Source organism: Phascolarctos cinereus, unplaced genomic scaffold (genome assembly GCF_003287225.1).
Source record: "Phascolarctos cinereus isolate Bilbo 61053 unplaced genomic scaffold, phaCin_HiC Scaffold_1;HRSCAF=81, whole genome shotgun sequence".
Classification (NCBI taxonomy): domain Eukaryota; kingdom Metazoa; phylum Chordata; class Mammalia; order Diprotodontia; family Phascolarctidae; genus Phascolarctos; species Phascolarctos cinereus.
Window position 1 is genome coordinate 177,902,590 of NW_027555514.1, and position 16,028 is coordinate 177,918,617.

Below are 16,028 nucleotides of genomic sequence, written 5' to 3' on the forward strand. Positions count from 1 at the left end.
CTTTTCCTGATCACTACAAATGAGTGTTTTGTATTGCTTAAAGTTTTCTACATGCCTATGATTTATATTTCCATTGCACATATATATTTATATTGTCTACTTATTAGTAGATAAATTCCTCGAGGAAAGTGCCTGACTGTCTTTGTTTCCATAGCCCTAAGCATGTTGACTGAAACAATGTTGTAACTGCTTAGTAAATGAGTGACTGTTCCTGAACATTACCACTTAAGGCTAAAACACATACCTAACAGATAAAGTGCTGTAATAACTAGGATGAACTGTTTTATGCACTAATAACATTTCGTACTGATGGTCTGACAAAACTCCCGAGTTGAATTTTTTAATATATTAATGGATATGTGAGTCACCAGCATTTTTTTTTAAACACCAATTCCAAATACAAAGCTTCAAACTCTGGTAACAATGAAATGACCATTTTTCAGAACACTGATTGCAGAGCCTTTAAAAAAAAGTAATATACCAAGCTGGGTACTTTTTTAAATGAGCTATGAATAATTGACATCAAAAGTAAACATTATTCAAGCCTGAGAGGCTATTCATTAACACTTATTTTATATAATCTCAACTGGGCCCTTTAACAAGAGGCCAATCCTTCCACACTTAATTCTCTATCTAACTCTCCACAAGTCCCAAAACATACTCAAACCTCCCAAGGTGCCACAACTCACCTCATTCTTTACCCCCTGCCCCAAATTCACTATTTATTGAAAATTTACTGAAAGCTCCCTCTTATCCCCTTTTATCTCATAACATACTCTACTATGTACTCCTTTACTCATCTCCTATGGACATGTACTCTGGACACAGGAAACTCCCTTTCAGTAGAATGACACCACCTTACCACACTTTTAAAAAATCCTATTTGCTCCATGGATCCCCAGCAGCTAATTCCTTATGTCTGTCTCCTCCCTTTTCTGGAGAAATTCCTTGAGAAAGCAGTCTCCAATCAGTACCTCAATTTCCTTTCTTCTCTTTAACAGCAATCTGACTTTCAACCTCATTATTCAATTGAAAGTGCTTTATCCAAAATTACCAAAGCCCTCTTTATCTCCAAATTAAACTGCCTTTTCTCAATCCTCATGCTCCCAGACCTCTTGCAACACTGACACTATTGAACTCCTTCCACTGGACACCTTCCCTTAAGTTTCTGTGACAATGATTTAGTTCTCTCTTGTAGCCTTTTACCTTGTCTAGCCATCTCTCAGCCCCAGATCACTGGATCACAATCCTTGTCAAATCCAAAGAATTATAGATTCCTAGGCCGATACATATCTCCTTTGGTGATCTCATTAGCTTCCAATAATTAGTTCAGTTTTCCTCCCTATGCTGAATCTAAGATCCTACATACCCAAATCTAGCCGCTTGACCTCTAATCCCACTACCTGTTGACATCTAAAGTATGTTCCATAGCCATCTCAAGCCAATTCTCTTTTCTCCAATCTTCCTTCTTTCACATTTCCATTATGAATTTGGGTGCCAACACTTCCCTCCATCTTTCCCAAGTTCAAAACCCTGGCATCAACATCTCACTCTCATTCTTATCACATACTCAGTTTATTTTACAATTTTTACCTTCTGGACTCTCCTATACCATTGCCTTCCTTCGATTCAGTCACCACTTAGCTCTGACTTACAGTATTGTAGCAGGCCAATTGAATTAGTAGTCTCCTTGACTTTTCCCCCCACTCCCATCTACCTACCACAAAGCTTCTTACACTATAGGTATATACCTAGCACCCATCATGAATAAACTAGGCATTTAAGGATTTTCACAAAATAGACAACTGTTTCTGCCTTTTCAATCTTCTCATAGGAGAGATCTCCAATCTCATCATTAAGGTCCTGCAATATACCAGACAATTTGTAGTTTCTTGCAAATGGTATCTCATCTCCTATGCTTTTATACTGGCTACCCCCAACGGTGGAATACTGTACCTAGTCAGCTGTGCTTTCATTAAGATTGACTTCAATTATCACCTTCCGCAAGAGACTGTTCCAGATTACTCCAGCTATTCTGTGACTATTTATATGTCTCCTTCAGTAGAGGCTATTAGGCAGAAATGAGGAATGCTGAATGAGAGTCAGGAAGACCTGAGTATAAATCTAGCCTCTGACACTTAACTAATTAGCTGTAACTCTGGGCAGGTCACTTAATTTCTGGTCTGCCTCAGTTTCCTTACCTGTAAAATGGGGAACAGCATCTACTGCTCAGGTCTGTGTGCAAGTAAGATGAGATATTTGTTATGCACTTTGCAAGTGTTAAAGCTCTATATAAATGCTAGCTAATACTAGTTTATTTACTATTCTTAATATACATAAAACTTTATTCTTAATGTCTAATATTTATCAACTGATTTTTCTGACTTCTCTGATGATCAAAACTCATCTATGTAAAAACTCCTGTCAGTATCTGTCACAAGGGGTCGCGCAAAAATTGTTCCTGTAGATCTCGACATTGATCAAGTACACACAAGGTATTCTTCAGTTAGTTACTAGTCTACCTTTTGGTCCAGTCACATGACACACAGACATCCTTTATGCCAGATCTGCTATGTAATAGTTCGCTGATGACATTGTTGGCTGCTGACACACCACCATCTTTTGCATAACCAACTACATTTAAGTATTCAGAGACTGGTATTTTTGTTTCACGGAGTCATAAATGGTATTTGGGTTCATAAAAAGTACCGCAAAACAATCACAGAGGCCATCCAATCTATTCTCTTCCTGGGCCCAGACCACTACTATCCATTTGCACCATCAGTCCAAACTGTGCAAGACTAACTCTAAGAGCTGTTTATCTAATTACATGTAATCAGTCTGAACAACAGGCATTCTTCCTCCACTTGGTTCTGTCTTTTTGGATGATTATGCAAAACCCTTGAGTCACATCAGAGCTTACTTAAAAGGCTTTGCAATATTTGAGGGCCAGATGCAATTTATATGCAGTATCTAAAATGCATTTAACTTTATCCGATTTTTAAAATCCAAATTCTATTTTCACTTTTTTGAAGAAAATATTGGACAAATATTGATACATCTAAGAGGTACAGAACAATAAACCATTCTTTTTATTGACCCAAACATAGAGGCCAAAAAAAAAAAAAGATGCTATTGGCTACATAGTAAGTAGGGCAGAGCATAATGTGGATGGCAATACTTAGAAATAACATGGGACTTGTTGATGGATGTTAAAGTCAAAATAGCAATACTGAAGAATGTAAGAAATATTACATTTTATATGCCTAATTATTCCTTTTTCTATTAAGTCTCTATGGTGAATTACTATTGCCAACTGGAGTAACATAAAAAAGAAGATAAATCATAGACTGATTTTGATGTCTGAAATCTCTACCAATGTGTTGTTATCCATGTGCACCACTATAAGGAAGCAATGATACTTTCTTTTGCTACTTATTTTCTTTCCCTGCTTTGTCTTCCAATAATCTCTTTCAGGAACAGTATGAATAGGTAATAATGTGAATCAAGACCAGCTAACAGCAACAGTGGGTATGGAAGTGAGGAAAAATTAAGGGAAAAGGTACATATGATTCAAATTAATCAAACTGAGAATCTTAACTGACAGAAATGAGATACATCAAAAAGGACATGTACTTTAAATCTTCAATTGCCACTTACAAATTACACTGAAAGGTAACAACTTTCAAGCTAGATGTGATTTGCTTTGTTTTATTAGAAAAAATACTTAGGCAAGGGCTACAATCATCTGTCAATTATGAATGACTTACAAGGACATGAAGCAATAAAATAAAATACAGATACAAATTATATATCCGATTATTGGCAATTTCATAACAAATTTAAGATAACAATGGAGATTGCAGGTTACTTTATAGGTACAGAATAAAGCAGTAGATGAAGTGCTCCAGCAAAAGAACAGAAACCAAAAGAAAAATCCAAAAAGAAAAAAAAACCCACAAAAAAAGAAAAAAAGAAAAAAAAATATCACATTGCTACAGAGCTTAAGTATAATATTCTTATTAAACAACCTTTCCAGAATGTCTTAACATTAGTGCTGTAATTGCACTTCATTTAATTTCATGACTCGTTATTTCTAGAGCTTTTTAACCCACTGGAACCAAGAAGGCCTCTCATGTTTATTTTTTTTTTAATTTTTTTAAAAAATTATGTAAATGCAAAATGCACTGTATATCATGAAAATTCTCATCTTGGAACCAAAGGGTTAATTCTAAACTTTTGTCTCTTCTTTAAAAAAATTTAGTGTAAAAACTGCTGGTTTTTATATTTACTGTAGTAAAGTGAAGACTCCTCAATTAGGAGGATTTTATGCAGTTTGACTGCACATTACCACATACTTTACAATAGGTCCTTCCAACAGTAAGGAAATAATTGATTTCACAGCCACTGTCGGAAATGAGTGCCATAATTCTATTATGGTTACTGGTCATCCCTCAAAGACTTCTGGAAGGATGTTCAACGTATTTCATTCTTACAACAGATATTAACAGTAGTACATAGTCCCTTAAGTCTCCAAAAGACATTTATTGTTAAGGAAGGTGCTTTATTAACAATTCTTCTGGCAGCACTAGTGAATTACAATATCCTTCAATATTATTTCTACCATAATATATACATTTTAACTTTCATGCCTCTAGAAAAACATCTACAGTACATTTCATAATATAAAAATATATTACAAATCTGCTGAATTATTTACAAGCAACCTTCTATTATCTCTATGCAACATTTTTGTCTCCATACAAGACTAACAAGTTACACAATTTTCTATTTCTTTAAGTTTAAAAAAAATCCATATGGCTTCTTGCTTAATAAGCAAGAAAAGTGATTTATTTTCCCAAACCAACTTTGGTGCATAAAGAATTCAATTTCCAGATATGTAAAAAAAAAAATACAATTTTTTTCTTACATGAACAAAAAAAAACAATTGCTTTTCTCATGAAAAAAACCGGTCTTAAAATGAAAACATCATGAGTATTCAAAAATTTTGAAACAGGTTTTTCAAAAACCGTTAACAGATTCATTATGTAAGTAAATATTAACATACTGTACTCCATGAGAAAGCCCTAATCCTGAAAAGGGAGTCACCAGACATACTGCAACACTCTTAACAGTTTAAGTTTCAGCCCTAATTCGATAGATGAAATTTTTGGTTGATTGCAAATGACGTTCACTGTTTGCTTAAATACAAATTGAATACTTTTCTTATCAGAGTTCTGCAAAAGAACACAAATGGCAACCAATCACATCTATTAATCATAATTGAAAATTAAAATTATCTCCTGATAATTTTCATTGTCTTAATATATTAATTGAGTTTAAATCAATGAACACTGTAGAGACAAATATTCTTAGAGTGCTTTTGAAATTTGTTAAGGGCACAAATTGTAATAATGTTTTTCAAATATAAACTACTGGAATCACTAAAGAAAAGCAGCTTAAAGCAGCAAGCATGCAAAGCTTTTAAGAAGTTGTTCCACTAAGTTGCCAGAAGAGTGGTTGCTCAGTCTCCCACTGTACCATTCCATGAAAATGTGGATATACAGTAATATATTAATACATTCCACAGAAGCATCTACTTCATTCACAGAATGTTTACACTAAGCATAAATATTATCTAAATACTGGGGGAGGGAGGAGAAAAAAGGGGTTGACTCTAATGTGCAACTTTGTTCCTAAACCCATTGTCAGTGACTAAGACTGTAGGTATCCCCCGTTTGTTTGCTTTATTTATTTATTATTATTTTTACCTCTTCAACCTCTTCTGTGGCATTGTTCTAGAAAAAAGAAAAAATGTGTTTTATTGTAAAGGTTTTTAAAAACTACAAACAAGACAACTATTCATGATAAATTCTTTCATAGTAAAATATATACATGTAATATTTCTTATCTGACACTTTTCTGTGGAATTTATTTATTCAAGTTTTTAGATTCTACTATTTACTATTTACCCTCTGCTAAAATTTTCATGTTTACTAGCTCACCCTATATCTGAAATTTCTTGTTTCTTAAGAAGTATCAATATTTGTATTTTTTCCCAAAAGAATATCTGTCTATGAGATGACAAATAAGTGATTCTAATGAAAGAGCAATTTAGAAGGAATTCCTTTAATGTACATATCAATGCTAAGGTTTATTTCATTAGACCAGTTCATCAGTTGTACTATATTCTATCATAAGAAATTTTATATCCAACATAAATTAGATAACTTTAAAAAATGTTTTCCTCAATCCCTTAAAGGAATTCAGCTCCCTAATGATGCAGAACCAAAAATCAAAAACGTTTAGAGATGGATGGAAATTTAGAATTATTTCAGTCTAACCCCTAAATATGTGCAGATATTGAGGCCTAGGCAAACTACAAGGATGGCCCACAATCCCCAACTATAATAGCCTTCCCAACCCCAATTGGAAACCATCTGTGAAAGTAGTACTCTACTTTTCTATAGTTATATAGAACAGCCAACCTCAGAGGAGGGCTTCCTCTTGGAAAGGGTCAAAAAGAGACGGGGTTTGGGGCTTATCAGTATGGGAAATTCCTAGTATAGAAATCCTGTGTGCAAACTCTCTCCAAAAATGCAGATCAGTAAGTAATCTATAACTTACAATTTTTTAAAAGTTGCCTGGGGCACTTAGAGGTTATGGGCCTTTCCTATAGTCATTACTTTATACATTACTGAAAGATCTTCCTGACTCAAAGGCTGGCCCGATCTATGATTATTCAATGTGGAACATCTCTACGATTTCAAGAGACTAAGGAAGCACTACAACTCAACTGTCACAATACATTTACAATATCAAAACAAGTTAACATTAGCAACTAAAGACTTATTTCCAACCACCACATAATAATCTTGAGAAAACATAAATATGGGTAAAGTGGTGGTCATTTATTTTTTAAATACAGGAAATTCATGGAAGGAGTGGGGTATCAAAAGGAGAATAGATCCAAACATAGGATGCACAGAGTCTATGCTCATAGCTTTTACTTATACCTTAAGGAATATTTGTTGAATCTGAATTGGGTATTTCCCCACTCTGAACTCCAAAAGGTGAAAAACAGATGCAAAATTCAGAGCAATTACTTTGCTGTATTAGGATTCAGTTGTGTTGAATAATGCTCCAAAAAAAAAAAATGAACAAGTAAATTGTGCTTCAAAATGCCTAAAATGAAAAGTATTTCCATTTATTCAAAGCTCCACTTAAAAAACCTCAATTTGATCAGGAGTGAAATAGAAAATAATTCCCAATACCTGTTGGCCATTATAGATTACAAATCAGCTCAACAAAAATTTATTAAATTCCTAATGTACATATACAATGCATTATGCTAAGTGAATGTTATTTTAGTCCTGTAGTTATCTGCCAAAGATTAACTGGCGACATGAATAAAACTATAATTTGCTGCAAGAATTTAATTTCGTTATCAGTATATCCTAAACTTCTTGCAGTATTTGAGCATTTTTTAAAAGTTTTTATTTGTATTCTGTGAATTATGGTTTAAACATAATACACCAATGTAAAAGCAGGCCAGAATGGGGGGGGGGGGGGGAGAGAAGAGACCCCCTACAATAAATGTGACCATTTCAATTTAATAAACTTAACCCTGTGTCAGCAAAGAAACATTTTTTGAAAATCAAACTGTTTAAACTACCTAGAACACTTAATATGCACTTTCTTTCCCTCCCCCACAAAGTCTTACCAAAAAAATGGCAGTACTTACATGAAAAGTACTGGTTTCAAAGTAATACTACATTGTATTACAACTGAACAGTAAATACTTAAGATAAATTTGGACTTGAAAAAAATTAGCATACAAACCAGTATGTGATCTTAACAGAAGTGATCTTTCAGGATTCCACTGTATGTACTTCTTTTACTAGAATTTCTGTACACCAAGCACAAAAAAGTAAAATACACTTGGTAAATAAACACATTCCCTCTTTCTCAGTAACTAGATTTCAGTTCATGAAGGTAGATTATTTAAGAATTTCTTAAAACCTCAGAACTTGCTGGGCACTAACCAAGACTGACATTCCTACCCTAACAATTTCTTGCATTAATTTCAACATACAATATTTTTTAAAAGCTTAGTGAGTCTTAATGATTATGCTTCATAAAGGAACTTCAAAATGAAATTACCTGTATATGTTTGGGTCCAAAAGCAAGGCAGTGTCTTTGGGTAGCTTTGATAAATGAACTACTTTAGTTTTTAGTTGATGTCGTTCACTTTCATTTACCCACACATCAGGCAAACTATGGGGAAAAAAACAAAACATTTTTAAAGATCACTTCTTTCTCACCCATAAGTTAAATGTAAATGTACAATTATAAACCTTAAAGGAACATTCTGGCTTTAAAATACTGTTACTAGAAATTATGAAAGGTGATGCTTCTTAAGGGCGTGTCTTTAGTAATAAATATTCCATAGCTGTTAATGTTCTACTGATGCCAAGCAAATATTTCCTTTTTGAACTGAAAGATCTTAATAGTTTTGAAATTATAACTATAAAAGCTCCATAAAAAGCCTAAAGAAGAGTAGATTAGTTTTGCATTCTTAACTTTATTAGCTGACATATTCCTGCATTAAAATGTTTCAACATTTAATGCAAACCAAATCAAATTCCATTACTACTGAAAAAACAGAATAAACTAAAAGTTTAATTCCACAACGATTTAGCATATTTCATCCCTGATCTTTTAAAGCCAGCCTTAACTGGGTGCCCCTATCTCACTATCATCCTGCCTAACTACCTCCCCACCCCATCCCACCCCACACAAATAATTCTGTCAACTTCCTTGTCTTTCACTTTCTGACATTCAGTGATTCATCTCACCTATTCCTCTCTGAGTAGAAGAACAGGAGACACAGAGGCCACCAAACAATATAATATCCTATGTAGCTCAAAATCTTAGTAGAATTCTGCCTGTAAGTTTTGTCAGATGTCTTCAATTGCTCAAAATCTACTTTAGGTCTTACTTAAGGCCTGCTTTCTGAAGCTACAGATATTGGCCAGACATTCAAATACGAACATGGAGAAGAAGCAGTACCAGCTCAAGAAAACAACTACTTGTGTAATTAAAAAGTACTTGTTTGAGAAAATAAAGGTAGGAACATTTAAATCTATAACAATTATGTAGGCAAGCTATAAAAGTAAAAATCATAAAATTTTAGAACTAGAAGGAATCTTCTATTCCATCTCATTCATTCTACACATGAAGAAAGTAAGAGCTTAAAAAAAGAAGAATGTATTAACTTCCCCACAGTAAAGTGTTTGCAAGTGGCAGAGTCCAAATCAGAAATCAAAAGTCTCCTGAATATACTGTCTCCTCTATAATATATTGGTACCATTATTTATACATCCAAGAATCTCACCTTCCTCCACCCCCAAAAAGGTAAAAATACTGAACACGTTAGTACATGTAAAAGAAAACTGTACAGGGGCAGCTAGGTGGCGCCTTGAAGTCAGGAAAACCTGAGTTCAAATTGGCCTCAAACACTAGCTGTGTGACCCTGGGCAAATCTCACTGCCTAGGAAAAAAAAAGAAAGAAGAAAGAAAATTGTGAAAAAAAAATTAAAAAGTAAAAAAAAAATAATAGAGCTTGAGTATTGTTAACGATTGGTTAAAAGAAAACTATTTAGGAAATTGTGTTTACCATTATAATTCTCTAATTAAAGATCTAGATACTAACCCAACAGTAGTTCACTTCTAAAATTTCTAATACTTACATATCTTCTGGCATCCAATGAAGCAGCAGTTTTATCTTTCCAGAATCTTCTTTTCTCTTGGCTATTACCTATAAATGGTATTTAAAATGACAAAGAAATGTGGAAAACGTACATTTAAAACAAGGAAATTACATGTGTTTCTCCCACTTCCTCCAGTACCAATCATAATCAATTCAATCATTTTTTTAAATGGCCTCCATACTGAACTAAGAAAAAGAGGAAAAATTAAATGTAACAAAACACTAAATACACCTTTTCCCAAAAATGCAATTAAAAGGTAATGTGAAATGTAGAATCTTTTTCAAAAGTTTTTTTCAGTTTCATATCTAAAATAAAAGCAGTTTTCAATTGACAAGTTAAAAGGATAGTTGGTTAACTCAAAAAAGGCAATTTCTTTGTTTAAGAGCTTAACTTTAATATTAATTATGTAAGTCAATGATAAATAGCCTATAAAAAATGAGAAAGTCAAGATATGAAAAGCTAAGATGTCAGTACTAAAAGTCCTATGCTAATAGATGGATCAAAATATGTTCCATAATTGTTATCCTTTTTCATACTAGATTGACCAATGGCAACTTGAATTTATTAATAAGGTCCATACTTGAATCATTTAAGAGTCAATTATTTCAAATGAAAATTGGAATTTTATCTAAAGAATAAAATACTTTTGATTATTTAAGAACATCCCTGGTAGACAATGTAATTTTGCGTATTAGGGATTTAATAGGTATAAATGTTATCCCTTTAACTTTAAACTTTTAAATTACTGCTAAGTCTAGTCTATCCCAAATGAAAGATTTAAACACTGGAGAAATTTAAAGAATTCTAGAAGATACTATAAACTTAAAACAAAACACTGTAATTAGAAGGTAGTTAATCTTAGCCTCGTATACTAAAAATTAAAGCAAATCAAATAATAACTAACATTCTGCTGACCTCTTCTGGAGAAGACAGAAAAGCAAGTTCTTCAAAGAGAAAGAGAACCAATTATTATTTATCATTCTTTTAAAAAGATACCTAAAAAGCAGATAATACCTCAATAGGATAGGTATTTTTGATGAACTATCTATTCTTAAAGACTTGGAATGGATAAAGACACTGTCAAAAGAAAATAATTTTCAAAAAAAATTTTTTTCTTTGTGAGTTTCATTCATTAAAAATTTCCAATCACCACAGCGATGTTTTTAAAAAATTATTTTTCACCTCCTATGGGATTCACTTGCACAATTTTTTTATCAAGAATCACAGGCCTTAGCATAACATTAGGACTGTGTTCCCAACTTGCCCAGGGTCACCCAGCTATTAAGTGTCAAGTATCTGAGACCAGATATGAACTCAGGTCCTCCTGACTACAGGGCAGGTGCTCTATCCATTGCGCCACCAAGCTGCCCCAGGAACAGAATTCTTTAAAACATTATTATAAAGCAGTTCTTCCATCTGCTTGCCTTAGACCCTAAAATCAATCTCAATTCTGCTTCCCACAGCAATACTTTCTTCTTATCTTTCTGTCTGTCTCCATCCCTCTGAGCGCTATTCTCAATCATGCACCTGAAAGAATTAAACCCTATTTAAGTGGGAAGCTCCTTCAGCACAACTTTTTGGACTTCTTTAGTTTTCCATTGGGAACAAATTTATCTTTATTCAAAATCAACCTTCTCTCTCCTATGTTGATATTAGATTCTCTGCAGTAACCTATGGGAAACTCAATTCCCTCTTCCCTAAACTCCTTAAAAAAATGTGTATGAAGGTAGGACTGGGGTAGGGGATTACAGAAATAGTCTTTCACTATCCAATGACACAAATTCCACTTTCAGTTTTCTTATTCTTTGAAAAATTTCTCCTCTCCACCCAAATAAGTTAATCTCTACTAAGTAATAGGACTCATTTTTGCTTTCATGAATGGTTTTAGTATAGTGAACACTTTTCAAGTGACTTGCCTAGGGTTAGGGTCACACAGCTAGTAAGTATCAAGCGTTTGGTTGGAGGATCACATTTGAACTCAGGTCCTCCTGATTCCAGGGCCAGTGCTCTACCCACAGTGCCAACTAGCGGCCACCTTCTATTTATTCTTTATATAAATTGCCTATACTTCTATTTCCCTATGAAGTTTCCAAGCAGAACTCAAAATCTCCTTGTGAATACAGAGTACTTCATTCATAAAATGCCTACCAGACAACAGATATTTGATAAATCCACACTGACGGGAGACAATTTAAGGGTAAACTTATGACAAAATAAAATCATATACACCTTTTTCTTTGTATTTAAAATTCAGGGGTATATGTATGTTTAATAAGCAAAAAAACAAACAAACCCAGAATACTTACAGTACTATGAAAAACAACACTGTGTCCCTTTCCTAAGCTTTCTATATGGGCTGAGAGATTAAAGCATATGGCTCGATGTCGTATTGCATCCAGTGTCTGTGCATCAAAGAAGTCGTGGGGTCGTGCTGAAAAAACGAAAAACACAAAATGTTATTTTTTAAAAATTCAACCTGTCAAGCAATGTGCTCTATGCAGTTACCTTGCCCAAGAAACTTTCCCTAATCTCTAAATCCCTAAATTAGTACTAGACAAAGAAGTAAACCTACAACCATATATTTCAACCTATTACTAATAGTCTGCAACTTACTGCAATGTCATTGACAGCTACAGTCCCCCAAATCACTAATGACCTATTGGACATCTTACATAGACATCTCAAAAATCAAAATACCCAAAACTCAGTTTCATTTCCCAAAGCTTCATTCCTCTTCAAAATTTCTGTCAAAGGTTAATAATAATCCCAGCATAAATCTGAACTCCTTACTCATCCTCACCTACTAACAATATACAATTTTTTTGTCAAATTTTAACTGCTTCTACCTATAAAATGTCTTGATTCTGACCCCTTTTCTCCTCTCAGAGCTACTATCATATTTTCTCTCAAGATTAATCCAACAAGCTAATTGGCCTCCTTTCCTAGAATCTCTTGCCACTCCTATCCATCCTATTATACTGATAACAAAATAATTTTCATTAAGCACAGATGCGGCCATGCATTCCCCATCCCCTATGTCTAGAATTCACTCCCTCTTCACCTTTACCTCAGTGAGTCACTTTCCTAAAGATAAATTTCTGCAAGACTTTGCTGACACCCCACACACATACACACAGCACCTACAACTGTTTATATTTATTTTGTAAGTAGATATAGAAACACATGTGTCCTCCCCATTAAAATGTAAGCTCCTTAAGAGGGATCGTGTCATTCATGTCGTTTGCAATTGACAGTGCTTAACACACAGGAACTTAAATGCTTGACTGATTTTAAACTGTAATAAGAATATTCTGAGGTTACTTTTAATGCCTGAAGACGTAAAAGTTTCTAAGTTAAACAGCTTTCATTTAAAACTATTTGAAGCTGTTCAATGGATTACAAGAATATGAATATCTTTTTAGATTTCAACAAAACATAATAAACCGTAATCCTAAAAAGTGTATATAAACTTTACCAAATGCCTTTCCAACAGGGCTGTTCTCAAGAAATAGCAAATAAAGTATATGTTTCGTTACCACAGAGCTCAGATAAAACCATGTTTATCTGTTTGTTTTTTTAACCAATCCCGCACTACATGATCAGGCAACTTTAGGAACTTCATTAGTTTGACGTGCCTAACACTTAATGACATTACAGATTTATGAGTTCCCAGGACATAGCTGCTGCTATGACTATGACTAAAGGAGTTCACCAGAATCGGCACTAAAAGTCTTCGTGTGAACTCCACGCCCTGCCTTCAAAATTTGAGAGATTTCAATATTCCCAGTCATTTTTAATCCAGTTCAGCAACCTCTTCAACTGCCATGAATTCCATCTCCAATCTGCAGTATGTGTAGAATAAACAGTTGAATTTGGAATTATGACCAAAGTTCAAATACTGCCTCTGTCACTTAATGATAACCATGTGAATATAAGCAGGTCAACTAAACTTCTCTTGGCTTCAGTTTTATATGTAAAATTAAGAGTGTTAGATTAGATGACATCCAAGTCATTCCATGTATCACCCCGCCATTCACCAGCATCACTCTTCCCTAAAACTGTTCTTCAATCTTTACTGTGACACCGATGCTTCTCCCTCACGACCTCCCTACTCCTTCCCAACACTCTTCCTTATTTCCAATTTCCTAGGCATTATCATCACAAAATAAAATCTGTACAAAACTGAATTCACCTTCCACCTTAAGCTCTTCTTCCAAATTTCTATTTCTGTTGAGGGCACAACCATTCACAATCACCCAAGTTCCTTTCTCTCATTCCTTCACACCTAACTCCAACTCACCTCAGATCAATTCCCTTCTCTTTACTTCCATAGTCACCTCTCTGCAGTTCCCTATTCCCAGTCTCTCCCTTCTCTACTTAATCCTTCAGATATGGCTGCCAAAATTATCTTCCTAAAGCAAAAAGTCTGACCAAGTCACTTCTTACATCAAAAAACTTAAGTGACTCCCTACCACCTCTAAGATAAAACAATTCCTCCACTATTACAGGCCCTCCACAAATTAGCACCAACATATCTTGTTGGCAAACAGTCTACATGTTGTTCTCCAAACATTATAAACTCTCTGCCTCTGTTCATTTGTAGAAGATTACCAAAATCTTGTCTATACATTTTCAGAACACTTCCTTCAAAGCTGAGTTCAGGTACCACCTTCTCCTTGAGGTCTTCACTAACCTGCCCAATTGTTATCATATCTCTCTCTCTGCTCCAATTACTTTGCAATACATTTGCGTACATAGATGTTGAAGCCCACCTCAAAAAAAATACAGGAGTTTGTTTTATGTATTGTATCTATAGCATAAAGGAAATAATAGACACTTCAAAATTTGTTGAATGAACAAAGGTTGATTTATGTTGTGTGATTGTGAATTAAGTGATGGAAGTCAGGTTCTAACTCTCACTCTTACTAGTTGTACAAGTACTTCTGAGCCTCTCTACAACAACTTAACAAGAAATCAATCATTGTTAAAAGCTTTTTTCTTTGAAATATAAAACTTAAAAATCTTTTTAATGCATTGTCTATTATTTTTCTTCCCCTCTTCTATCCACTAAAGCCTTGCCAACACTCAGATTCCTTCTTCCATTCATTTCAAAGCAACTTCCACGTCTACATTCACCCTTTTCCCTCCATTCTTAGAGTGATCCTACCCAGACGTTAAAACTTTGTAACCAAGCTTTCTAATTCTTACCTGTAATCAAAAAACTACCTTATTCTTCTGTAGCAATTTGCCTACATGTTTCACTTCCTCACCAAAACTACAAAGTCGCTGAGAGTAGGGATCATATCCTTTTCACTTTTGTATTCTGCTCAGCTCACTGCCTTAATACTGCATAAATGACATGCTTATGACATCACTTTAAGTTTTACTGGTAAAAAGGAAAAAGCATACTCCTTCCAGAATAAAAAAATTCATTGTGTATGAAAGTTTCCTCATAGTGTGAGGAAAAGAGCTCAGGATGATTCATTAATAAGGACCCTGAACTTAAATAGGAAACACCTATAATTCTACTCAAATCAACAAATATTAACTATGAGCTTACTAGATGCATAACATGGTACTAGTTTAATCAAGCAGCTTACATTTTACCTACAACAAAAAAATGCATTCTCTCATAATAGGTCTCTTATCTTTATGATTTGGCAGATTTTATTAAATCCCTTATTGCAATAACTAGGAACCATTCAGCTTGTCATGACAACAAGCACTAAATTGCACTGACTCTTAATGCAATCTGTATTTTCCTGCCACATGTACTTTATACAAGTACTAAATACTCAAATTTGTCTGGGACATTTTTTATCTTTCCTTTTTTAATTTATGAGAGAACCCAAAGATGTTATCTTAAGATCTGTTTACATAAAAAAAAACTAAGGATACAAGTTAACTTTCACACGTCGTGACAATATGAAGTGCAAAGTATGAACGTGCATATTTTCCAGCATTTTTAAGAATATTAAAATTTCTACATTAATTCCTTCCTAGGTAAAACCTTAAAAAAAAGAAAAAGTAGAAATTCAAGTTGTACTTGGCCAGTAGTATAAATCAACAATGTTCTCCATAGTTTAGGACAGATTTGGTTTAATTCTCATAATGAAAAACAAAATGTAAGAAAAAAAAGCTAACCCAATGGTTACATGATGAAAAGTATCTATTAGAAGAAGGAGAAAATTACAGGGATAGCCACAAATGGGTTCCCACCAATGTCTAAAGATACAAATAAATAGCTATGATAGT

General features: G+C 33.9%; 1 protein-coding gene across 1 annotated transcript in view; it reads right to left on the minus strand.

Annotated features, from left to right (window-relative positions):
* Positions 1–3,683: 3,683 nt before the first annotated feature.
* Positions 3,684–16,028, minus strand: part of AEBP2 (AE binding protein 2) — a 53,094-nt gene continuing 40,749 nt past the window's right edge. The window contains 5 exon segments of the mRNA XM_020994341.2: positions 3,684–5,237; positions 5,772–5,798; positions 8,164–8,277; positions 9,753–9,820; positions 12,080–12,204. Of these exon segments, the coding sequence (XP_020850000.1) occupies positions 5,192–5,237; positions 5,772–5,798; positions 8,164–8,277; positions 9,753–9,820; positions 12,080–12,204 (380 nt within the window). The 3' untranslated portion in view covers positions 3,684–5,191.